This window comes from Rhinoderma darwinii, chromosome 3, assembly GCF_050947455.1.
Source record: "Rhinoderma darwinii isolate aRhiDar2 chromosome 3, aRhiDar2.hap1, whole genome shotgun sequence".
NCBI lineage: Eukaryota > Metazoa > Chordata > Amphibia > Anura > Rhinodermatidae > Rhinoderma > Rhinoderma darwinii.
The window spans coordinates 202,570,753-202,596,799 of NC_134689.1; the positions used below are offsets into that span (position 1 = coordinate 202,570,753).

The 26,047-nt window shown below is 44.1% G+C and overlaps 1 protein-coding gene across 6 annotated transcripts in view; it reads right to left on the reverse strand.

Annotated features, from left to right (window-relative positions):
• Positions 1-11,947, reverse strand: part of KIF21A (kinesin family member 21A) — a 183,859-nt gene extending 171,912 nt beyond the window's left edge. For 3 of the 6 annotated variants that reach the window (XM_075857241.1, XM_075857243.1, XM_075857240.1), the window contains exon 1: positions 11,730-11,947. In XM_075857241.1, the coding sequence (XP_075713356.1) occupies positions 11,730-11,773 (44 nt within the window). In that variant the 5' untranslated portion in view covers positions 11,774-11,947. The remainder of the gene's footprint in view (positions 1-11,729) is intronic. The other 3 variants (XM_075857245.1, XM_075857246.1, XM_075857242.1) reach the window with 1 other exon arrangement.
• Positions 11,948-26,047: the final 14,100 nt, after the last annotated feature.

Below are 26,047 nucleotides of genomic sequence, written 5' to 3' on the forward strand. Positions count from 1 at the left end.
CCGATACTTCGTGTAGTATTGCGATTTCGATACCAAAACGATACTTTGCCAACAGTAATAAAAAAATAAAAAAATTCTTCCATTTTCTGATGTGAGGTGGGAGGTGTTATTGAATTATGAATGTGCCTCACATTAATAGTAATTAACCCCACCATGTTCCTCATTCATAATGGGTTAATGTGTAAGGTACATGATAGGGTTAATTACTATTAATGTGAGGCACATGGAGGTTAAATTCATCACACCTCGTGCCCCACAATAAGAAAATTGTTGTGAAGGTTATTACGGCCGCGCAGATATCAAATATGTGTATATTTTATGTATTGAGACTTATTTTAATGTTTATTGTAAAAATAGTGTATTTTTTTTTTATATTTAATTTCCTTTCATTTTAAAATTTAATGTACTGGCTTATATCTATATACTGATAGTAATGTACCGGTATATATCTATATGCCAGTATATTAGACTATGTACTGATAGTACACAGGCAGTTGTTAGGACATACCTCAGTATGTCCTAACAGGAAATATGCTCAGACAGCCCTGGGGTCTTCAATGGACCCTGGGTTGTCTGCCCATATATGGTATGTCCCTCAAAAAAAAAACAAGACCTTACACAGCTACATCGGCGCAACAATAAAAAAGTTATAGCTCTTTGAATGGGACGATGGAAAAACCATAAAAAAAATGGCTTGGTCAGTAAGGCCTAAAATAGGCTGGTCACTAAGGGGTTAATAATGTATACCGTTTGTACTGTAAAAATCTGGTGACAGATCCTTGTCCCTATGTCAAACTTGTACAGTACTTAGAAGGAAATGGATATTTCAAGTTTTACAAGTGGAAAGTAACTATTTACAGATGTCAGACTTTTGAGTCTCATTATTTTGGTGAAACAGGTGTTTAACAAGTTCACACAAAGAGGCCCTCCTACTACTCCAACATGCATACACATGACTACGATCTGAAGAGCTCCACGCAGATGAGTGGCATGAAATACTAGAGCACACCCAACTTCAGGTTTTTGATGGAGACGAACTCTATATTGAGATCAGATGAAAGAATGACAAGGATCCTGTCATAGCATGTTGATGCATGGGTGTTAGAATGTGACTGCACATAAATATTGATTAAAAAAAAATCTACTTCAATGAAGCCTCATCCCATTCACGGCTTCATTTCAACATGTTGCCAAGCATCACAACAAACCCACAAGTCTGACTGACAAAGAGGGCGCATAACTATGGCTGACAAAGAGCCATGTATGGCATCGTGGGTGTATGTTTTATGTGATGTGGTTTTCAGAATTGAAAGACCAAAAGGGAGTAAGCCACAATTGCATGCTATATAAATATCTCCTCAAGCACGTATTTTATATGTTGAACATACGTATAGGAGTTTATTTATGAAGTACGGTGCAGAGGTCAGTGAATACTAACCTGGACACGCCAGTCATTTGGTTACCTGCATAAGAAAATTGACAATTGGAATCGGACTTGTTGCTGTGAGCAATATTTCTACATTGTAGTAGTTTGTAAATTAATAGTAAATCAGAATTGTTTTACAAAAAAAACACATACAATAATTCCCTGGTTGCTTTCATTTTCATGCAGGTATATACGGATCTAGTGGAGACCAGGTAGTTTATCTTCAATCTTGGATGTGTATGTGGACAGAGAAGTGCAAAAATCCCTTTAAAATTTGAGATATACAAATGTACATTACTTTCCAAAACACTTATTTCTGCATCAATAAATTCACTACATAGGAAATAGCGAACAGTGAAGAACGCCTTTAGCCATACAGCTATCGTCACCTAAAAACAGACCTAAAAATTTGAAATGACAATTTTTTAGCTAATTTTTCGTACATACTATACATTTGAGGCACAATCTATATAGAATCATTTTTAAGTATTTAAATGTAAGCATTTTATATTTGTCTATATATATATATATATATATATATATATATATACACACACACACATATAGTTCCTTTATTGCAGCATAATGATGTATGGATCTGAATGCTACAAGTATTGCAGCCTATAGCAATCTATCAGATGTCTAATTTCCTCCCTATAGTTACATGGGGTGTTGCTATGGCCAACACTACTCAAACTAGTGCAAGTACAAGCATTTTAAGTGCTTACCCCCGACATGAAAGCTCCTATTCTGACTAAGACATGGAAGAAGACTGTAGGAAAGATTATAAAGTACGTGGGGCATTTAGCATGCTAAACACATGCCGTACTGAGACCACAGTCTGTTTACTCCTTGTAACCCTGCATGAAAGCATTTCAACAAAGCCATTCTACAGCCAGTTGGTAACCTGTGCCTCAATGTAGAGCATTTCCACTGAAAAGTTATGTCTAGTTAAACAAATTGGATACATTTTTAGTCAAGTATGGATATCATATTTGTGATCATATCAAACAAACCCTCAGCATGAATCTCCATATAGTGCATGCTGAGAGTTTGACTGCCTCAATTCAATGCCAAGTGAAGACTGGAGTTAGGGGGAGGCAGCTCAAATCACCAGAGTAACAACAGATTGTGCACTATGACAGAGACAGAGAGAGACAGAGAGAGAGAGACAGAGAGAGAGAGACAGAGAGAGAGAGACAGAAGCAGGTGAGATATCGTCTACCTGATGGTGCTATCGTTGCTGAATCTATGTTTGCATGCTAGGGTACAGCATAAACAGCAATTCCCTAATATATTACTACCATCAGAAGTGGTGCCTTTATGAGCGGAAGTGATTCAGTAGAGATGGGAAACTGTAGTGGAAAAAAAGGACTTAAATAAGGAGATACCTGTCAGACAGTGAAATTTAGTGAAGGAAAATTGTCCCCAAGCTCAGCACATAACACTGGCAGAGACTTAGTAGTCATATTATGTTTTCACATAAATGCAGCAGCACTTTAGAGTTAGGGTATGTTCACATTGCCTATTTTCAGCCGTTTTTCGGGCCATAAACGCCCCGAACGGCTGAAAATACGGGGGCTGAACGCCTCCAAACATCCGCCCATTTACTTCAATGGGAAAAACGGTGTTCCGTTCCCACAAGGCATTTTTATTTTATTTTTAATAATAAGCCCCGTAAAAAAAAGAAGTGCTGTTTTTGGAGCCGTTATTCATTGTGTCATTAGAAAAACAGCTCCAAAAACGGCCATAAAAAAAGCATCAAAAAACGCTTGATGCTAAAAAAATTGGCTGTAGATCAGAGGCTGTATTCCCTTCAAAACAGCTCCGTATTTTACAGCCATTTTTTGTTAAGCGTGTGAACATAGGGGTATCACCATCCAAAGGATAAGCGTTAAATGCCAGATGAGGGTTCCACCTTTGTGGGGAAATGGGGTCGGGTAACACCTGTTCGCTGATTCTTGGCTTCCGCACTCTCTATCCAGCTCAATGGCGAGGTGGACGCACCTGCTATTAGTCTATGAGAGTTACGGAACTAGCTGAGCGCTGCTAGTTAGGCTCTTTATGCAACTCCCACAGACTTGAATGTAGAGGGCACGCAGTGGGATTGCACATTTTTCAGGCATTTATGGCCTTGGAGAAATTGCCAATATTTTTTTTTTATTTTCATTTGTCCATCATCACATTCCAAGAGCCACAACCTTTTTATTTTTTCATCGACATAGCCATTATGAGGGCTTGTTTTTTGCGGAACAAGTTGTAGTTCTTATGGGCACCGTTTAATGCATTAGAGAATGTACTGGGAAACGGAAAAAAAAAAAATCCTTTGTGGGCTGGAATGGGATAAAAAAAAGCGATTCCGCCATTGTTTTTTGAGTTTCGTTTTACGGCGCTCACTGTGAGGTAAAAACTACATGCTAACTTTATTCTGTGCGTCAATACGATTACGTCGATACCAAATTTATATAGTTTTTTTTATTACTCGTTAAAAAAAAATCCGTTTTTTGAGTGGTGTAAGAATTTATTTTTTGCTGGGCAAAATGTCCGGTTTATTGGTACTATTTTGATATACATGCGACTTTTTGATCACTTTTGGTGCGTGCTCGGCTTCTAAGCCCACACGATATGGTGATGCCTACTTTCAACGCAATAGTACATTGGATGTCGCCAAGGCGTTTAAGAGGACCTGTCAGCTCTGTTGACATGTCTAGGTTAGTAAATACTTGTATTTCCTGTGAAATAACAATTCTGGGACATATTTTCTTAGAACCCTGCTTTGTGCCGTTCCTCTGTTTTTGAATAAATTGACAGCTGGGCGTTACTATTTGCCTTGTCAAAGGGGCGGGCCCCTATACAGTCTCACTCGGTCAGCACTGATTGGATAGCGTCAGTCTGTGTAGGGACACACCCCCAACTGGTAACACCCAGTTCTCAATTTATTCATATATTTCTTGCAGGAATAACAGAGGAAACTACAATGTAGAGTCCTAAGAAAAGATGCTCCAGAATCGTTATATCATGGGGAATACTTAAACAGACATGTCAGGAAGAGTCACAGGTCCTCTTTAAAATGGGAGTACCCCCTTTAAATATTAGGATCGTGGGAACGGCATGAGTTGCTGACAGGCTCCCTTTCTAAAACGGTTTAAGCTAACCATACGCAGCTTGATTTTACTGATGGATACAACAAAGGGGCAGTGAAAGCAGAGCGGAGGAGCAGTTCCACTGGCTAGAGACACACAATATACTCCAATTTATAAAATACCCGTACCCGTGCATGAACCACAATCTCTAATAAAATGGAAGATTGGTGACTAACAGTCAGAGGGTCCAATGATCATTGACATGGTAATCTTTGTTCACTCAGATACATCCCTCATACTGTTCTAATAACCCAAAGGAGATGATTCTGCAATTTACTTAGCCCTGCATGCACACTACTGTACTCACAAATAGGTAGAGACAAGAAAAGTTTGAGACACACTATTCTTTCTAGGCAATGTCAAAATATTGCACACATCCATGACTTATGTGGAAATATATTGGCCCGGAGCAATATATACAACTTTAGTATTGTCAAAATCAAAAGCGCCAACCACATCTTTTTATGAAACCACAAAAGGCTCCATTCCAAAAATTGTTTAAATCAGAAAATGGAAAGTATGATGTGACAACATATATTAAAGCTGATTTTCTTAGATGCACATCCATAAAGAGCCTTTCCAGTTAACAAGCGTTTATACTTGGATGTCATCAGCAGAGATGTTTATTAAAAATTCATTCTGAGTGCCACATTCAGGTCTCCTGGCTTGGGTTCTGAACTAAAGTTCTCACCTGCACCTTCCATTGGGACACCATTTAGTTCTTCAGATATGTGCAATATGTTTTTGTTTTTTAATTTATGGGTAGACACACAGTTAGGGCTTATTTAGACGAACGTGATATACGTCCGTGCTACGCTCGTGATTTTCGCGCGCCTCGCACGGACCTATGTTACTTAATGGGGCCGTTCAGACTGTCAGTGAATTTCACGCAGCGTATGTCCGCTGTGTGAAACGCACGACATGTCCTATATTTGCCCGTATTTCGCGCTGCACGCACCCATTGAAGTCAATGGGTGCATGCAAATCGCGCACGGCACACGGAAGCACTTCCGGGTGTCGCGCGTTATTCGAGCAACAGCAGTAAAATGAATGAAAACAGAAAAGCACCACGTGCTTTTCTGTTTGTAAACAGAAAACCAGTGTGTCATCATGATGCCGGCTGCGCGAAAATCACGCAGCCACGCACCATATGCTGATGCCACACGGACCTTTTGTGCGAGCAATACACCGCGTTTTTTGTGCGCGCAAAACGGACACGTCCGTGTGAATAAGGCCTTAAGGAGAATTCACACACAGCAGATTTGTTGCAGAAATTAGTTCCATTGATTTGAATGAGGTTATTTCTCTGCAGCATGTGCATAGATTTCTGCAAGCTTTATTCAGATGGATGGAACAACAGCAGAAGGGTCTGCAGAAAAAAGAAAAAAATTACCTCTTGTGAGTATACCCTAAAAAGAACTGTATCCGTCAAGAAGCACAGATTACACTTTGTTTTTGCAAAAAATGTCTCAGGAACTGCAAAGTGTAAATACAAAAAAGTATAACACAGCGAACAAAGGCTTACCCTTTAAAAATCTGCACTGCCTCATGATAGAGTAGGTGAGATCAGCGGCAAAATCTGTGACGAATCCACTACAGAATAAGGCCTCATTTACACGAGCGTGTGCGTTTTGCGCACGCAAAAAAACGCTGCGTTTTGCGTGCGCAAAAGGCAATTGACAGCTCCGTGTGTCATCCGTGTATGATGCGCGGCTGCGTGATTTTCGCGCAGCCGCCATCATAGAGATGAGGTAGTCGACGCCCGTCACTGTCCAAGGTGCTGAAAGAGCTAACTGATCGGCAGTAACTCTTTCAGCACCCTCGACAGTGAATGCCGATCACAATCTACACCAACCTGTGAATAAAAAAAGACGTTCACACTTACCATGAACTGCCTGCTTCCTCCAGTCCGGTCTCCCGGCCGTTGCCTTGGTGACGCGTCCCTCTCTTGTCATCCGGCCCCACCTCCCAGGATGACGCGGCAGGCCATGAGACCGCTGCAGCCTGTGATTGGCTGCAGCCTGTGCTTGGCCTGTGATTGGCTGCAGCTGTCACTTGGCCTGAATTGTCATCCCGGGAGGTCGGACTGGAGGAAGAAGCCGGGAGTTATCGGTAAGTCAGAACTTCTTTTTTTTTTTACACGTATATGTATATTGTGATCGAAAGTCACTGTCCATGGTGCTGAAACAGTTTAAGTCTTTCAGCACCGTGGGCAGTGACTGTCTCCTGACGTCGCGTACCCGAACATTTTTTGCCAGGTTCGGTTAAAACGAGTTCGGCCGAACCCGGTGAAGTTCGGTGCGCTCATCTCTAATTTGACACTCCGTTTGGATGTTTGTAACCAGAAAAGCACGTGGTGCTTTTCTGTTTACATTCATCCTTTTGACAGCTCTTGCGTGATTTTCGCGCATGCAACGCAGGACCGTCAGTGTGGCATGCGTTGTTTTCACGCACCCATTGAAGTCAATGGGTGCGTGTTGCGTGAAAAACGCAAGAATATAGAACATGTCGTGAGTTTTACGCAACGCACTCACGCTGCGCAAAATTCACGCATCGTCTAAACAGCCCCATAGACTATTATAGGTGCGTACGACACGCGTGAAAAGCACGCGCGTCGCACGCGCGTATAATACGCTCGTGTAAATGAGGCCTAAAGCACGCTATGGATCTTAAAATGTGCAACTTGCTCTCAAATTGGTGTGTTCACACGGAGTACTTCGCCGAGTTTTTTTACGCGGAAACCGCGTCGCAAAGCTCGGCAAAAACGGCCCTAAAATGCCTCCCATTGATTTCAATGGGAGGCGTCGGCGTCTTTTTCCCGCGAGCAGTAAAACTGCCTCGCGGGAAAAAGAAGCGACATGCCCTATCTTCGGGCGTTTACGCCGCTGACCTCCCATTGACTTCAATGGGAGGCAGAGAAAGCGTATTTCGGGGTGTTTTATGCCCGCGGCGCTCAATGGCCGCGGGCGAAAAACGGCGTGCAGGGAGAGGAAAATCTGCCTCAAACTTCCAAATGGAATTTTGAGGCAGGTATTCCTCCTGCAAAATACTCTGTGTGAACATAGCCTTATTCTGCTTGTTGTGAATGGGATTTTCTAAACGCATCATACTGTATTTTATTGTGAATTGCCGATACTTAGGCTGAGTTCACACAGAGTTTTCTGCAGGAGGAAAATTCTGCCTGCAAGCGGTTTTCGAGGCGTTTTTCGCTCGCACCCATTGAGTGCCACGGACAAAACTGCAGCGAAATACGCTTTCTCTGCATCCCATTGAGGTCAATGGGAGGTCAGAGGCGTAAACGCCCAAAGATAGGGCATGACGCTTCTTTTTACCGCGAGCGGGTTTTACCGCTTGCGGTAAAAAAACGCGTCCGCCCCCCATTGAAATCAATGGGATGCATTTCCGGCCTTTTTTGGCGCGTTTTCCAACGCGGTTTCCGGTTCAAAAAACTCTGTGTGAACAGGGCCTAACTACCTTAATAGGGGTGGTCTCATGAAGAGCATATGTACATCATAGAGTTGCTTGCCAGAGGTGTAGCGAGTGGTCTGATCGCCCCAGCGGCCGCATCGAAGGCCTCCTGCACACGAAGCATAATTGCTATGGTTTGTCACTCCCGATTTGCAAGCAGAAAATCTGCAGTGTTAGGGTATGTTCACACGGCGGGGGTCCGTAACGGCTGAAATTACGGGGATGTTTCAGCCTGAAAACATCCCCGTAAATTCAGCCGTACCGGCATGTGCAGGCGCTTGAACGCCGCGTCAATTACGGCCGTAATTAGCGCTGCTATTCATTGGAGTCAATGAATAGCGGCTCCAATTACGGCCAAAGAAGTGACAGGTCACTTCTTCTACGCGGGCGTCTATTTACGCGCTGTCATTTGACAGCGGCGCGTAAATATACGCCTCGTGTGAACAGACAAACGTCTGCCCATTGCTTTCAATGGGCAGATGTTTGTCAGCGCTATTGAGGCGCTATTTTCAGACGTAATTCGGGGCAAAAACGCCCGAATTACGTCCGTAAATAGGCCGTGTGAACATACCCTTACAGTAGCAGCAAAGTGGATGAGATTTAACAAATCTCATTCACACACTGCAGAAAATTTCCATGTAGAAATTGGTCTGCGGTACAGATTTGTTGCCCATTTTACCCACTGAGTTCAATACGGAAAAGAAAATCTGCAACAAATGGCAAATGTTGAGAACTCTGGAATAACTGCATTTCCGCATCAAAAATCGCAACTACAAGAAAAAAAAATTTGATGCAGACTTTATAGATTGGAATTTCCTGCGGAATTTGGATCAGATTTCATGCAGACTTTTCCGCAGCATTTACCCTTAACTCCTGACTTTAGCAATAAAAAAGAAAATGCATTACAAACTGCACCAAACTGCCCTGTGTGAACCTCGCCTACAGTGCCGTATGCTTCTGAAGGGAAGGAATTGCTACCACCACTATTTACTATTATAAGAAGTTTAACAAATAAAATGTAACATTACATAACTCTTATTTTGACAACAGATAGTAGATAGTAGTATAGAAAACTGAAAAGGCCACGTTCCGTTCAGCAAATTTGTACATGTCACTGAGCAGGGAAAGAACAGATCTGTTGATGAGAAATCTACTGAATATAACGGTATGTACCAGAGAAAACCAAGGCCCAGCATCACTAAAACCCACTCATCAATATTTCAGTGCCATCTGCAGTGACAATGCATTTTCCCATAAGATAGCAATGGCTTGTTCTCGGTGAATGCATGAATAATTTAACATGTAGACTGCGCCCGGTATATAAGGCCATCATCTACATGGCGACTTGTGTTCTGAAACACAAAAGGTATTACAGAAGTTCATAAATAGATATCCTTGTAGTAAAATAAAACTTTGCATACCCTGAGATACAGGGTTCATAATACAAAGCCTTGCGTCAGCCTCCCACATTGTCTAAAAGCTCGTATCCAGCAGGAATGGCCCCAATTTACTAAAAGTGGCCACGAAATCTCTGTGCAAGCATCCACGGAGCTGGACAATATCTAGAATTGCTAACACTGCTCTGCAGATGATGTCTGCTATTTCACTAGCATGTTCTTGAGCAACTTACTACAGTGTACTGGTTTATAAAGCACAGGAAACCGATCAGGAAGCGCAGTGTGAAGCAGTACAGCGAGCCTCAGCGCTGATCACTATGATAAATGTACTAACATGCTAAATATTATACACAGTGCTAAGGAGATTCCAGCAGGTGCCCATACACATCAGATGACAGCGGGCCAAGCGTGTATGCGGGAACGAGCACTCCGGCAACTCCTATCTTAAGTGTATGGGCATCTTTACCATGAACATGATCAATAAATACATCAATGTTAAATTTAATTTGCAAAACTAATCCATGCCATAGCTGAAGCATAGGCAAAAAAATAATAAATTCAAAAGGGGTTTCCCCACTACATACGTTTATAGCTTATTGTTAATGTACGACATTATTTAGTGCCACTTACTAAAACAAAGGAGCAAACACGTCATTCCTAGTGCCAAGTCCCTTCAGCACCCACCAACCGTGCTCAGCTTCAGTCAGGAGACACCAGGCTGGCATGAGCGCAGCTGACAAGACACTGAAGAGTGCCCTGATCCCTACGTTTTAGTGATTACAGTCATCTCAGTGATCAGATCCACACAGATCAGACATTTATGGAACATCCAACCAAATCTGCCGTCAGCGTATGTTGTAGGAAAACAACCATTAAAAATTATGTTGGGGAAAGCGTATAAACAATGGGGCAGTTTGTCAGATTTGAACAACATATTTTCACCATCTAAAGGCTGAAGCTGTCAAGAGCTGCGTGGCATGGCCATAAAAATAACAAAAAAAATGCACCACACAGCGACTAATCCTCCCCAGTGATGGATTTGCCATACCTACACCCAAACTATTTCGTGTATCGTAGAATGTATACAAGGTGGACTTTCCAGTTCCATTCAGATTGTGCGGTCACCTGTTTATGGTATGCACTACACAAGACTGCTTGCCCTAAGGCACCGCAGTATGGAAACGTCAAGCACGAAACGTGGACAAAATAGGCTGGAGCTCACGCAAACCCAGAAGAATACAAAAGTTACAGTCCCAGCTGCACATACTCAGGGACATTGGATCACATGTGGCCCCTAACCTGACCCTAAACACAAGACAGTCATTGGGGGAGCAGTAGTTTGGCTGACAGCTACTCCTTCAAAAACCTGCACTTTGACTCGGCTGCACGCATGTTATGTCAATACAGGCTGCCAGATACTTCTAGTGCCACTTATCTCCAGGGAATACAAAAGGACTAGACAGTTTATATTCACCCAGTGTGATCTTTGACTTCCGTCCCCCAAACAGCTCCTGTCATGATGTCCCCAGTGTATCCTATCTATGGCCAGTCCCTCACAATAACTAGAGGTGCTACATGGACAGGCCACATCATCGTACACACAAACTGATCATTTCATTGTACAAGTAATAGCTACATGACTTCATTATACTTCCCATACAACATGATATATAGCACCATGTGACATCATTGGGGGGTTTGCACAGGGCCAAGTAGCTATTAATGTGTTAATGAAGTGACATCTGTCCATTGCAATACACAAGCATAGATGTGTCCTTCCTCCCATAGAGCGGTGACACAGCTGGAGGACACAGGGACAATGTAGCGCAGTGTAGTCACATCTATCCACTCTGCATTATTTACCCCTTCACTGACCACATCAGTCACAGCAACAACAAGCTGCCTGGAGGCGCCTAACCTGCACATGGACAGGTGGCAGTCAGCAGAGGTCAGCCTGACAGGGGTCCGACCATTGTACACAGCCACTGTTTACTTAGTGTGGGCCCCGACAGGTGCAGCTCAATGAATGGGGTAATAAGGAGCAGCGACAACCCCCACCCCCAGCATGGAGACAAGCCAGGCCTGCTCAGGTGGCTTCTCATCATACGCACAGAGGACGGGACAGTCTGCACAGAACCCGGGACAATGCGTCCAGGGGAGGTGGACTCCGGGCGTCCCTGTACAGGTGCAGCGCAGCAGAAATAACAAGCGCCCAGCCCGGCACGAGAGGAGAAGGCGGTCACAGGTCAGGCGACAACTCCGCTGCACACAACCAGCCACCAAGCATACACGTACCGGAGAGCCACCCGCACCGAGCTTTCATCCTGCGTGGCCGACATGACGCCCAGTGTCCTAGCTGCGCGCTGGCCTGATAGCTGGGGACGCTCACAGGTCTCGCTTGTCACCCCCAGCGGCTGCCATCTAACGCCACCTCAGAGAGCCCCGGGACATCGTCAGTGTGATGAGAGCCGGGAGAAGGAGGCGGAGCTACCAGGGGGAGGGAGAGCAGGAGAGCTCAGGCGCTAACAACAACGCCCCCTGCAGCCTCTGCTGGCTCATTGCTTCCCGCCCCGTGACGTCATGAACCCAGACTGATTAGTGACACTGTTGCCAACCTGATTTGTTCTTTTATCAGGGCAATTCACTGACAGCCGAACAAGATGTAAGTAATATCTATCTATGATCACATGAGCAGCACGTACAGTACTAAAATCATCATTACAATCCCAGAAATCTGGGCAAGCTTCTCTAGCTTTAAAATATTCACAAATGCATCAACCTTTTTCTTTTATTTGTCTCCTCTTTTTATGGACTGTCTAGGAATTTATTGCAGGGTTGGCAACCAGGACTGGTGGCACGATAGGTGAGGGTGATGCCATAATAGCTGTGTTAATAACACCTCTGAACAGTTAGTGCCAGTCTTATATGATACAGTCCTGGCCAAAAGTTTTGAGACTGACACAAATTATGGTTTTCACAAAGTTTGCCGCTTCAGTGTTTTTAGATCTTAGATGTTTCTGTGCTATACTGAAGTACAATTATAAGCATTTCATACATTTTTAAACTTTTATTGACAAATACATTAAGTTTATGCAAAGACTCAATATTTACAGTATTGACCCTTCTTTTTGAAGACTTCTGCAGTTCGCCCTGGCATGCTGAACGCCAAATCCTGGCTGAAGGCAACCCATTCTTGCCTGATCAGTGCTTGGAGGTTATCACAATTTCTGTGTTTTTGTTTGTCCACCCAATGGGATTGAGATCTGAGGAGTTTCCTGGCCATGGACCCAAAATGTCAATGTTTTGTTCACTGAGCAACTTAGTTATCACTTTTGCCTTGTGACATGGTGCTCCTTCATGCTGGAAAAGCGTTGTTCATCACCAAATTGCTCCTGGATCATTGGTAGAAGTTGCTCTTGGAGGACGTTTAGATCCCATTCTTTATTCATGAAAGTGTTCTAAGGCAAAATTGTGAGTGAGCCCACTCCCTTGGAATAAAAGCAACCCCACACATGAATGGTCTCAGGATGCTTTACTGTTGGCATGACACAGGACTCATGGTAGCGCTTTTTTCTAAGTCATTCATTTGTAAACTTGCCTGACGAAGAAGCCTCTGTTCCCTGAAATCTTGCATATAGAACTTTTATGGTTAGCCAATAAAGGTATCATACCTACTATTAGGGATGGACGATGCATTCAAACTTCAATACTGTTTCAATACTGTGCATCCCCAAACGGTACGATACTGTTATTTCATGTAACACATGAATGTATGAGAGCGAGGCTGCAGATGTGTGATACAGCCATTGCCCCGCCATAGAGTCCTGACAAGTGTGTGCGGTCAGGATGATGTGATGAGGCCAGCGCTGCACTAATGAGCGGCGGCACTGAAGACCGAACATGGCAGGTGCACTGCAAAACACCCCCATGTTCTGTCTTCAGTGCCTGCGCTCATTAGTGCAGCGCCGGCCGCATCACCTCATGCGCACTTGTTGTCAGGAGCGGGGCAATGACTGTATTACACATTCACAGCCCCGCTCTATAACGGCGGAGATCAGAGAAACCTCTCATCTCCGCCGCTATTCTCCTGAATCTTGCGATCAAAGCTGACTGCAGCATTTAGGGGAAAGTGAGATGGGGGGGATGCCCCTTGGATCACATCACAGGAATCCCTGTGATCACGCGATTGAGGGGCATACCATATATGGGCAGACAGCCCAGGGTCCATTGAAGGACCCCAGGCCTGTCCTACCATATTTCCTGTTGATAGGGCATACTGGGGTATGTCCAGGGCCGCCATGAGGAATTTCAGGGCCCCATACAGCTAAATTGTCTTGGCCCCCCTACCGTGGCACCGCCCGTTAACGGTACTCTGCCCAGCACCATATCACGCTCTTTGTGTGATACATAACTAATAACTTTTTATTTGGCCAAAAGATTTTGAATCCTGCCACCACGACAAGGTAGACTCTTTTGGCAGGGCCCTACTCTACTCTAACTTATTTCAAATTTCTCAATAACCCTATATGTATCTAAGGCTGGATTCACACGAGGTCATTACGTCCGTAATTGACGGACGTATTTCGGCCTCAAGTCCCGGACCCGAACACAGTGCAGAGAGCCGGGCTCCTAGCATCATAGTTATGTACGATGCTAGGAGTCCCTGCCTCTCCGTGGAACTACTGTCCCGTACTGTAATCATGTTTACAATACGGGACAGTTGTCCAGCAGCAAGGCAGGGACTCCTAGCATCGTACATAACTATGATGCTAGGAGCCCGGCTCCCTGCACCGAGTTCGGTCCGGGACTTGCGGCCGAAATACGTCCGTCAATTACGGACGTAATGACCTCGTGTGAATCCAGCCTAACACTAGTAAATTTAGCTGTGCTGACCCTAAGATCCTAATGTTGTGGATCTATAATATGGAGTTAATAGAATTCTAAGAGCTCTTACTGTACCACCATGTCTCAATTTGTACACAGAGGCACATGGAGTTTTTCCTTTTTCTCATTGACTCATGTAAAATAAAATATAACAAGCTCCACTATATGTCTATCTGAGAATATTATGCCGCACTAACGGCCTCTGGGTCCATATAATGGATCCATAGGCATGTCTACAAGCCCTTAGGCTGTTCAAAGATTATTTGTATTAATTGTTCCCGTACTCTGCAAATTTTTAATAGTGCCTTTTTAAGATGTACAAAATTACATCATCTTATTTGTGGTCTGTTTATTTGTTGAATGCTGTTAAAACTTTTTACCTATTCTCATGACCAAATGTTTTTTGTTTTTTTTTAATTCAGAGTCATTCAGTTAAATCTTTTGACCAAATATGGTAATTTGATTCAATACTATAGTGCAAGTGAAACATCATTCCAAAAAATTAAGAACCACCAAACGTTAACATATAAGAAAAAAAGTTTAACGGACAACATATATAACAAATATAAAATGATAAAGTGCTTCAGTCACATTAACATATAACTAACAAACAAACAGAATAGTGCAAACGGTTTTTCAGATTGAGCATAAATATAAACAATATTACTATCAATAACAAAGAAAAGCAGCAAAAGGGGGCAAACATTCTTATTTTACATTTAAACATCATTAATCATATACTTACCTATTGCGCAAATAGCTATTGTGCTGGTTTAGCTGTGATAGATGAGGATTGTTTCGTGCTTGGCTCAGAGCAAAAATAAGAGCAAATTTAGATTTGTAGAGCAGACAGTCTTCTAACTTTCTGATTTGCAAAATCTTTAATAAGGTCTTTATATTTGAGCTGTCTGGCAAGCCCATGTTCAATGGAAAGAATTGCTAGGCTGTTTAAACGTTGCTCGCTCATTGTAGAACGCAGATAGTTCTTGATCAATGAAAGTTTGCTAAATGCCCTTTCTCCTTCCGCTACTGAAAGTGGGAGGGTGGTGAAAATCCGAAGAGCAATACACACCTCTCCAAATATTCCCTGAAGCTCCAGTTCATAGATAGAGTTTAGCAAATCTAGTGGACCCAAGTTTTCGGGGAATGTAGCGCCATACACTTTACGGAGATGTTGCAGTTCACAGAGTAAAGATGATGTGAAGTCATCAGGGTATGCGGAGATCAATTCTTCAGTGGAAGTCACCAAGTCTTCTTCACTCATTGTTCTCAGTTTAAGGATTGGAGAAAATAATTTGCATACATCTTCCATAGATTTGAAGCGCTGATGAAGATCAGAAATGATTGTGTCCATTGCCACAAGGAAGACATTAGCTTTAAAATGATCTTCAGGATGTATAGCATCATGGTGCTTTGACTTCCTTTGGCGCAATTGTTGAGAATTCAGTAGCTCCTTTGGAATCTCCATGCAATCAGCTACAGATTTAGCTTCAGAGAGTAAAGCAGGGCACTTTTCCCATAGAAGCTTCACTTCTTCCGAGAGGGCTTTAATGTTGGTGGCTCCAATTTCCATGGAAATAGATCTTGATTGAAGAATTTTGCTTCTCTATTCAAAACTGGTAAGCACTTTTATCCAGAATGTTGCTAAAACTACTGACCGGAAAGATGAAAAATAGTCATGGAGACCTTGAGCGTCTGAGTGTGCATCACTTGTAAGTTTTTTGGAAGCAAGAACTTTTTCCAGAGCCTTCAGAATGCTTGGGAGTTGCTGAGCAATTGGACGCACAGCCTCTATTCTTGAACTCTACCTGGTGTCACTTAGACCATGCAAAGACCTTCCAACTTCTTCAAGCAGTGTGTTCCATCTCTCAGGGCTGCTGCTAAACAGAATTTATAGCCTGTTTACACATCCAAAAAATGCCTTCATTTCAGGGCAGCTTGCAGCAGCGTGTACACCCACAAGGTTTAACGAATGGGCAGCGCAGGGACAAAATATAGCTGTTGGATATCTCTCCTGGATTCTGGCTCTTACACCTATAATCCTGCCGGACATGTTTGCACCATTGTCATATCCCTGACCTCTGCAGTCTTTGAGGTCAATGGCATGTTTACTCAATCTTGAGATAATCATTTCAGCAATTTCTTCACCAGTCTTCTGGAAAAATCAAAAAATTCCAAGAACCTTTCTTGAATATGCCAACTTCTTTTTTGAGGCTCTCTGTAAACATATCTTACAACTATAACATTCTGTTTGGTGTGTGAAATATCTGTTGTAGCATCACAAACTTCAGAAAAATAAATCACTTCTTTCCTTTCTAATAGTAGGGCATCCAGTACATGTTTTCCACAAATATTTATAAATTCATTTTCTGTGGCCCAGGAGAGATAATGAGCTGGAAGTTTCTTTCCCTTTTCTTGAATGGCCTTGACTTTTTCTAAATACTCGCGTATTAAATTGTCATATCGTGACAGGATTTCCAACGTTCCAAGAAAATTGCCATTATGGATTTCTCCAATTCTTTGCGTTGTTCCCCTGAATGCCATGTTGCGTGAAATGCAGCGTCACATCCAAGAGTCTTTCTAGAAGAGCCATAAACTTATCCGCTTCCTTCGCTAAACTTCTTTACATCTCGAAGTCAACACCATGACCGCCTATGGAATTTTGGAGTGTTCTCCAACTCCAGTAGTGCTTTCTGTGCTGTGCGGAATGTTCATGCTCCGGTAATTTCTTGTACAGTCGATGCCACCTGTGCTTTGATGGATCAAAACCGTCTTTTTGACAGAGGATGCTTCCTGTTTTACTCCTGGAGTCCGTAGAAAAGGCCATGCAAGTTACACAATACATTACCTGCTTGGTTGTGCTCCATCTTAGCCAATCCCGTAAATTCTTCTCCCTTCCATTTGAGGACTTGGCATATAGAAGAAAATCACTGAAACAACGGTTATCAACATCTGTAGGTGAAGACTGTGCCATCTTTTTTAATTTCTCTTCATTGAATAGTCCAGAAAGAACAATCTGCTCTCTTTCTTTTTTCTGGAGGACATCTGGCCACAGAGCTGGGTCTTTCCAATCAACTTCTCCTTGTAATGAGTGTCCTCTTCTGGAGAAAAAACACGGGTACAGATGTTTGTATTACTCTGCATGCTACAAGACGCTCCATCATTCATATTTTTCAAAACTTCTATGGGAAGATCTTCATTCTCAATATAAGAAGTTGAATTTGAGGAGGACGGCATTACCTCTCCTTCCATCTCTGTAAAAAGACTGGAAGGCAACATTTTGTGTGAAGGAGATTCTTCTTCTATCATGATAGGATTCTCCGGGGACATAAGTGCAGGAGCATGGTGCCTCTACAGCTTCTTCTGTCACTGCAAAAATTTACATATTGCTAGAAGTAGCATTCTCTTCTTCCAGAACTGACGAAATGCTTGCAGGCGCAGCCACCTGGCTGGATGATGCCGTTTGCGCAAGTATTTGATGAGAAGCTTCTATGTGTAGTTCAGGTAATTCTTGGATTTCAACATCACCTCCCTGGTTGGATTGTGGCTTCTTACAGTAGTCCAGTATCACTTTTTTCTTTATCTTTTCCTCTTCTTCATGCTCTCTTTTTTTCTTGCGTTTTTGAAAGCCAGATTTATGGTGGTACATTTTTTTTGGTCTCAATAAGTATTAACCAAGAGAAATATATATATATTTTTTCTAGAAAAGCAAGATTGGCGAAACACTGCTTGTTACCTCTAATAGCCCCAAAACTTATAATGAGGAGTATTGATAGAAGACAATTGAAAAAGGGGAACTTAATTTGCTATAGAGAAAATAAATTGTTAAATGGTTAAAAAATCTTCACCAAGGAAGGAAAACCGTGTGAAATAACAATGAAACTGAACTAGTAGAACACCTGAACAAAATGAAATATATTAACTCACAAACCTGTACTAAAATCCTGATAAATCACTACTAAATAAAAAGGGTACAAGACAAATTTCAGTTCATACTACATATGTACACTACTAACAATATCAACTGTTATTTATACTAACCCACTACTATGTCCAACCAACCATCTAATGTGTTTGGTTGCGTCCAGAGAGGGTCAGGCATGTGGAATTTCAATGTGCCCAATCCTTTTGCTTGCAAATAGATAAGCCGTTGCCAGGAGTCTGACTGCTACTTTCTCATATATCCTTCTTGAAAACACATGCACACTCGGCTGAGCATGTATGTGTGTGGGGAAGTCTAGAGAAATAGCTGTCGGCTGGATGATTGCTGTCTCAAGTGTAAGGCCAGCTTAAGTCTGCCGAATCCTACAGAGATGACAGAGCTAAATGTTAAATAGTGCTGACGCTTCTGTCATGGCTCCTCCATAAGTGGAATCCACGGACAGAGCGCTGCCGACACTCTTGCCGGAGATTCTATAGGAAGCCCCTGTCTAGGAGGCGACATAACCACCACTGTAGCAGCCGCTACGGTGGTGCACAGCATGAGGGGGCCCGTGCTGCCCACTGTCACGGGCCCCCCATGTCCAGTGGCCCCGCTAGCATCCGCTATAGCTGCTACAGTGGTAGCGACGCCACTTTCAATGGAATCTGCGTCCTAAGGACGAGGATACTATTGAACGCTATGGCAGAGCAGGGAGGTATCTCCCCGCTCTGCCAATTACTACTCTACAGAATCCCAGGCAGAGTGCTAGTAGCGCTCTGCCCAGGACTCCGGCTCTGGGGTTGCCCCTGACATCACTATCAAAATATGGACAGTGATGCCAGAAGGAGAGAAGGAATTCCAGGCAGAGTGCTAGTAGTGCTCTGCCCGGGACATCACTATCCATATTTGGACAGTGATGTCAGGGGCTTCCTCAGAGACAGAGTTCCGGAGCAGAGCATTTACTAGCGCTGTGTTTGAGACTCTAGCTCTGCTCCGGAGATTACTATCCATATATGGACAGTGATGTCAGGAGCAGAGCAGTGTATTAAGCAGAGTGCTAGTAGCTTTTTGCCCGGGATTATGGCTCTGGGGTTGCCCCTGACATCACTGTATGTATATGGACAGTGACGTCAGGGGCTCCTCCTGAAGCGGAATCCCTGGCCAGAGCGTCGGCTCCCACTCCTAGAGGGAGCCCCAAAGGCTGTGTGGCACTACCAGGTATGGGTACCAGAGGGGTGCTGTGTGGCACTACCGGGGAGGGGGGCTGTGTGGCTCTTTACTGCCACCGTGAGGTCCCCCGCAAATGGGCCCACTAAGTCTGTGTCGCCCAAGGGTCCACATAAACCTTGAGCAGGCCCTGGTGCTGAGATCACATAGTGCCTAAGGGTTGAAATGCTAAAAATTTAAAAAAGGGGGCTTTGTTCAAGGTTGTTACAGCAATGCTGTACTTTTAACAAAAGTAAATTTGTTATACATGGGACAGCGAGATTATTGTAAGCTACAACTTTTGTTGGTTTTAGTCAAAAGACATTCAACTACATCTTAAAAATAAAACTATATACAGTGAAGGAAATAAGTATTTGATCCCTTGCTGATTTTGTAAGTTTGCCCACTGTCAAAGACATGAACAGTCTAGAATTTTTAGGCTAGGTTAATTTTACCAGTGAGAGATAGATTATATAAAATAAAACAACAGAAAATCACATTGTCAAAATTATATATATTTATTTGCATTGTGCACAGAGAAATAAGTATTTGATCCCTTTGGCAAACAAGACTTAATACTTGGTGGCAAAACCCTTGTTGGCAAGCACAGCAGTCAGACGTTTTTTGTAGTTGATGATGAGGTTTGCACACATGTTAGATGGAATTTTGGCCCACTCCTCTTTGCAGATCATCTGTAAATCATTAAGATTTCGAGGCTGTCGCTTGGCAACTCGGATCTTCAGCTCCCTCCATAAGTTTTCGATGGGATTAAGGTCTGGAGACTGGCTAGGCCACTCCATGACCTTAATGTGCTTCTTTTTGAGCCACTCCTTTGTTGCCTTGGCTGTATGTTTCGGGTCATTGTCGTGCTGGAAGACCCAGCCACGAGCCATTTTTAATGTCCTGGTGGAGGGAAGGAGGTTGTCACTCAGGATTTGACGGTACATGGCTCCATCCATTCTCCCATTGATGCGGTGAAGTTGTCCTGTGCCCTTAGCAGAGAAACACCCCCAAAACATAATGTTTCCACCTCCATGCTTGACAGTGGGGACGGTGTTCTTTGGGTCATAGGCAGCATTTCTCTTCCTCCAAACACGGCGAGTAGAGTTAATGCCAAAGAGCTCAATTTTAGTCTCATCTGACCACAGCACCTTCTCCCAATCACTCTCAGAATCATCCAGATGTTCATTTGCAAACTTCAGACGGGCCTGTACATGTGCCTTCTTGAGCAGGGGGACCTTGCGGTCACTGCAGGATTTTAATCCATTACGGCGTAATGTGTTACCAATGGTTTTCTTGGTGACTGTGGTCCCAGCTGCCTTGAGATCATTAACAAGTTCCCCCCGTGTCGTTTTCGGCTGAGCTCTCACCTTCCTCAGGATCAAGGATACCCCACGAGGTGAGATTTTGCATGGAGCCCCAGATCGATGTCGATTGACAGTCATTTTGTATGTCTTCCATTTTCTTACTATTGCACCAACAGTTGTCTCCTTCTCACCCAGCGTCTTACTTATGGTTTTGTAGCCCATTCCAGCCTTGCTCAGGTCTATGATCTTGTCCCTGACATCCTTAGAAAGCTCTTTGGTCTTGCCCATGTTGTAGAGGTTAGAGTCAGACTGATTAATTGAGTCTGTGGACAGGAGTCTTTTATACAGGTGACCATTTAAGACAGCTGTCTTTAATGCAGGCACCAAGTTGATTTGGAGCGTGTAACTGGTCTGGAGGAGGCTGAACTCTTAATGGTTGGTAGGGGATCAAATACTTATTTCTCTGTGCACAATGCAAATAAATATATATAATTTTGACTATGTGATTTTCAGTTTTGTTTTTTTATATAATCTATCTCTCACTGGTAAAATTAACCTAGCCTAAAAATTCTAGACTGTTCATGACTTTGACAGTGGGCAAACTTACAAAATCAGCAAGGGATCAAATACTTATTTCCTTCACTGTAGACTTTATTCCTTTATGCTGCAAATTTAATGAACATAATACTTAGGGGTTTCCTAGTCCCTAAAAATTGATGGCCTATCCTCCGGATAGGCCATTAATAGCTGATGGGTCGGGGTCCAACTATCAAGACCCCCACCAATCAGCTGTTTTAAAGGGAGTGCAGCGCTGCTTGCCCTTATTTCTACTTGCTCACTGTGAATCGTCGACAGAGATGTAGCACAATTCAGAGTATTGCAGCCTTCTCACATTCACTTCAATGTGAGAAGGCTGCAATACTGTGAATGGCCGCTACAACCGGGTCGACATTTCACAAGTGAGCAAGTAGAAATTAAGGTGAAGCAGCGCTGCACTCCCTTTAAAACAGATGATCGGTGGGGGTCTTTATAGTTGGACCCCGACTCATCAGCTATTAATGGCCTATCCGGAGGATCAGTGCACCTGTCACTATATCATACTGCCCGCAGTTAGGGCAACATTAACAGGCCGACAGGTTCAGATAAACAATATAGCAGATACAGGATTTGTTTCGGTACAATCCTAAAACCCCGTCTATGATCAAAAATAGATGCATAACAGCAAAAGAGAAAAAGGTTGTTAAAACAGCGGCATAACAATTGCGGTCAGAGGGGGGTGGGTCGACCTGGAATGGGCGAGCCCCACTTAAAACTGGATCCACGTATTTAACAAAGCGTTAGGATGGTGTATGCTGCGTCTCATATAATTTCCTGATGCTGCCCGGCTGGATGTGGTAGTGGGCCTTGTGTAGCAGGCCATGAAGGCAAGAGGAGGGAGTAGTGAGGAGTACATTTTTTTTATATTTTTATGTTGGTTCTGGGGTCCATGCTTAAAGAGGCTCTGTCACCACATTATAAGTGCCATGTCTCCTACATAAGGAGATCGGCGCTATAATGTAGATAACAGTGGTCCTAGTAATAAAGAGGCTGTCACCACATTATAAGTGCCCTGTCTCCCACATAAGGAGATCAGCGCTATAATGTAGGTGACAGCAGTGTTTTTTATTTTAAAAAAACGATCTATTTTCACCACTTTATTAGCGATTTTAGATTTATGCTAATGAGTGTCTTAATGCCCAAGTGGGCGTGTTTTTACTTTAGACCAAGCGGGCGTTGTACAGAGGAGTGTATGACGCTGACCAATCAGCATCATGCACTCCTCTCCATTCATTTAGGCAGTGCATAGGGATCCTTTTAGATCGCTATGTGCTGTCTTATACTAACACATTAACAATACTGAATTGTTTAGACAGTGAATAGACATTCCACGGGATGTCTATTCACAATACCTGCACTTCGTTACTCTGTCTGTGGTAGTTAGAGCAGAGCACAGCGTAATCTCGTTGTAACCTGTCATCTACAGCGTAATCTCGCGAGATTACGCTTGCTCTGCTGTAACTACCACAGAAACAGTAACGAAGTGCAGAGATTGTGAATAGACATCCCATAGAATGTCTATTCACTGTCTAAACACTTCACTATAGTTAATGTGTTAGTATAAGACAGCACATAGCGATCTAAAAGGATCCCTATGCGCTGCCCAAATGAATGGAGAGGAGTGCATGACGCTGATTGGTCGCTGATTGGTCAGCGTCATACACTCCTCTGTACAACGCCCACTTGGTCTAAAGTAAAAACACAGGGCGTGGCAAAGCGGTGAATGTGAGAGGACGTGTGTGACCGGAGCTCCTGCTGTCCCATCCTGTAAGCCCCTTATAACCCGCGAAATTAGGGGAAAAACTTATCCCCAGTACTTGCCTTAGAGCTGGAGGTGGAGGTGCCAGAGTGCCCGGCCGTGATGACCCGCTCCAAAAAGCAGAAATCGCCGCCGGCGAGTACCGGGTCCCGCTCCCAAGATGGCGCCGGCGAGAAAGACGGCCGAACCAGAGGCCTCAGGTAGGACACAGCAAAGAAGCTGGAGCACTTCGCCCGCACGCCGAGAGCAGGGGGTGCAGCGGCACTACAGGGAACATCGGCAAGGGATCAGGCTGCTGGCGGCTCCCCGTATGGATCAAGGTATTCTCCTCTGGCAGGGGACACGAGGAGTGAGGATGAGGAAGAGGAGGAGGAGGGGAGCGGTGCAATGCGAGATCAGCCAGGTGCTGGAGGGCAGGATGGAGAGAGGAGGGGGGAACCCTCATTGAAGGACATATTTGCTGCAGTAAAACAGAATTCCATGGTTCTCACTGCCTTATCGTGTCAGATGGGTGGATTGAAGGAGGACATTTTGTTGCTTAGAAATGACCTGCAAAAAGTCGCAGAACGCAACACTTCTGTAGAGGGGAGAGTCTCAGAGATGGAGGATGCTATACCTAATATACGGCTGGATGTACAAGCTCATTCTCAGGCTGTGGCTGCCTTACTAGCAAAGACAGATGATATGGAGAATCGGCTGAGACGGAACAATGTCCGCCTTGTGTGGGTTCCAGAACATGTGGAGGGGTCGAATCCAGACGATTTCTTTGAAAAATGGCTGATCGACACATTTGGCAGGGAAGAATTGACACCCCTATTTGCAGTGGAGAGAGCGCACAGGCTGCCGACCAGACCCGGTCCTCCGGGGCGACCGCCAAGACCTGTTCTCATCAAAATTCTACATTACAAGGATAGAGATAAGATCCTGAGGAAAGCGAGAGAACGTCAAGATATCTCCTTTAATGGGGTGAAAGTATCCTTTTTTCCTGATTTCTCTATGGAAGTGCAACGGAAAAGATCGCAATTTATGGATATAAAAAGGCGCCTCCGGGCATTGCAAGTGCAATACTCTATGATCTATCCTGCTCGGCTTCGGGTGGTGGCCCTGGGCACGACGTCATTTTTTGAAACACCGAGAGAAGCGGTTAGATGGTTGGACAGCCATGAGAGTCAATTGAGACCGGAGGATGCAGCGGGACGGCGCTGAGATGGAGTGGAATGGCTGGGATGACATGGCCGGTGATCCGAGGATATGGAAGGTGCTGTAGCCTACTGCAAGAACTGGCACTGACGGCCCATGGCTGTGTTTGGCATCCTGGGTGCCTTTGCAGGCCTTTTTGAAGTTACTGCTGAGGACTGGGGATGGGGGGGATTGTCTATGGACATTGAAGGGAATGCATATGTTGACGGGATGGTTGTGTATTTGCAAAGGGCAGTGGGAGGAATGGTCAGTTGAACCTGGAATGTGAAATGCAGAGTATGGTTTCACTGATTGCGCTGCGGGCAGTGTTGGCCAGCCGTTGTTTGCTGCTCTGGGCTAGGACAGAAGATATCTGTCGCCCCAACCCTTGGACGGGGTAGGTTTATTGGGGTGGTTAAAGGGGGAGGGGAGGGATGGGGGGGGTTTGACTCAGCCGGTCAGTTATGCACAATTACAGTTACAGGGTACGGCGTATCAAGATATGTTGAGGGATGATGGGATCACTTAATTGCTTGTCTTGGAATGTTCAGGGCCTGCGAGACTCAAGGAAACGGCAGGCGGTGTTTGCACTTCTTAAGCAATAGGAGGCACGGGTGATTGGCTTACAAGAAACACATATGACAAGGGACTCGGTCCCCATGATGCATAGGGCATGGATAGGTCAGAGTTTTCATTCTTACCACACTACCTATTCCAGGGGGGTGAGCCTTCTCATACACAGAGCAGTACCGTTTATGTGCCACTCTTCTTTCCAAGATGGGGAGGGGCGGTATGTTGGAGTGCACTGTACTCTTTACCATTGGGAATGTGTGTTGCTGGTGCTGTATGTTCCTCCTCCCTTTTCAAGCGGGTGTATTAGGAAAGTAGTGGAAGAATTGTCTAGATTCCCGGAGGTGCCTTTACTTTTGATAGGGGATTTTAATGCTGTGATGAATACTGATATGGATAAATTTGGCACGGTGGGGGGAGGGAGCACAGCGTTTGGGCGTCTTATTGCGGAGATGGGTTGGCGGGATATATGGAGGGATAAACATCCAAGTCAGTATCAATACTCTTGTGCCTCCTCAACATACCAGTCTCTCTCCAGGATCGACTTAGTTTTGTGCTCGCCGACAGCGGTGCCGTTTGTTGCCCAGATAGAGTACCTACCGAGAGCTTTATCGGACCATTCCCCCTTGTTAATGAAGGTAGTGACGGAGGGGAGGACAGGACGGGGTCAGGGGTGCTGGAAGCTAAATGCATTTTGGCTGAAATTGTTAGACAATAAAAAGATTCTAGACTTAATACAGGAATATTTTCAATTCAACTCGGGCACAGTGCCACAGGAGATATTATGGGACGCAATGAAGGCATGGTTGTGAGGGGTGTTCATTCAGCACATTGCGGCAGTAAAAACCAGGTCTAGACAGTTGGGAGACACATTATTGGAAAGGGTGGTGGAGACAGAGCGGCTACATGTTGCGGATACTACACCGGATACTTTGAGGCATTGGGTGGAGGCGCAGAGGTTATTAAAGCAACACCAGTTGGAAAGGGCAGACAACAAAAGGATGTTTCTGAGTCGCCAATATTATGAGGAGGGGGAAACTATGGGACGGTTACTAGCCAGCATGGCACAGGCCCAGAGGGAGAACAATTATATCCATACCATAAGGGGGGAGGGGGCCGATTGGAAACAGACATGGGGCGGATATTGGCAGTCGTCAGGGGATTTTACTCGGATTTGTATGCCTCAAGA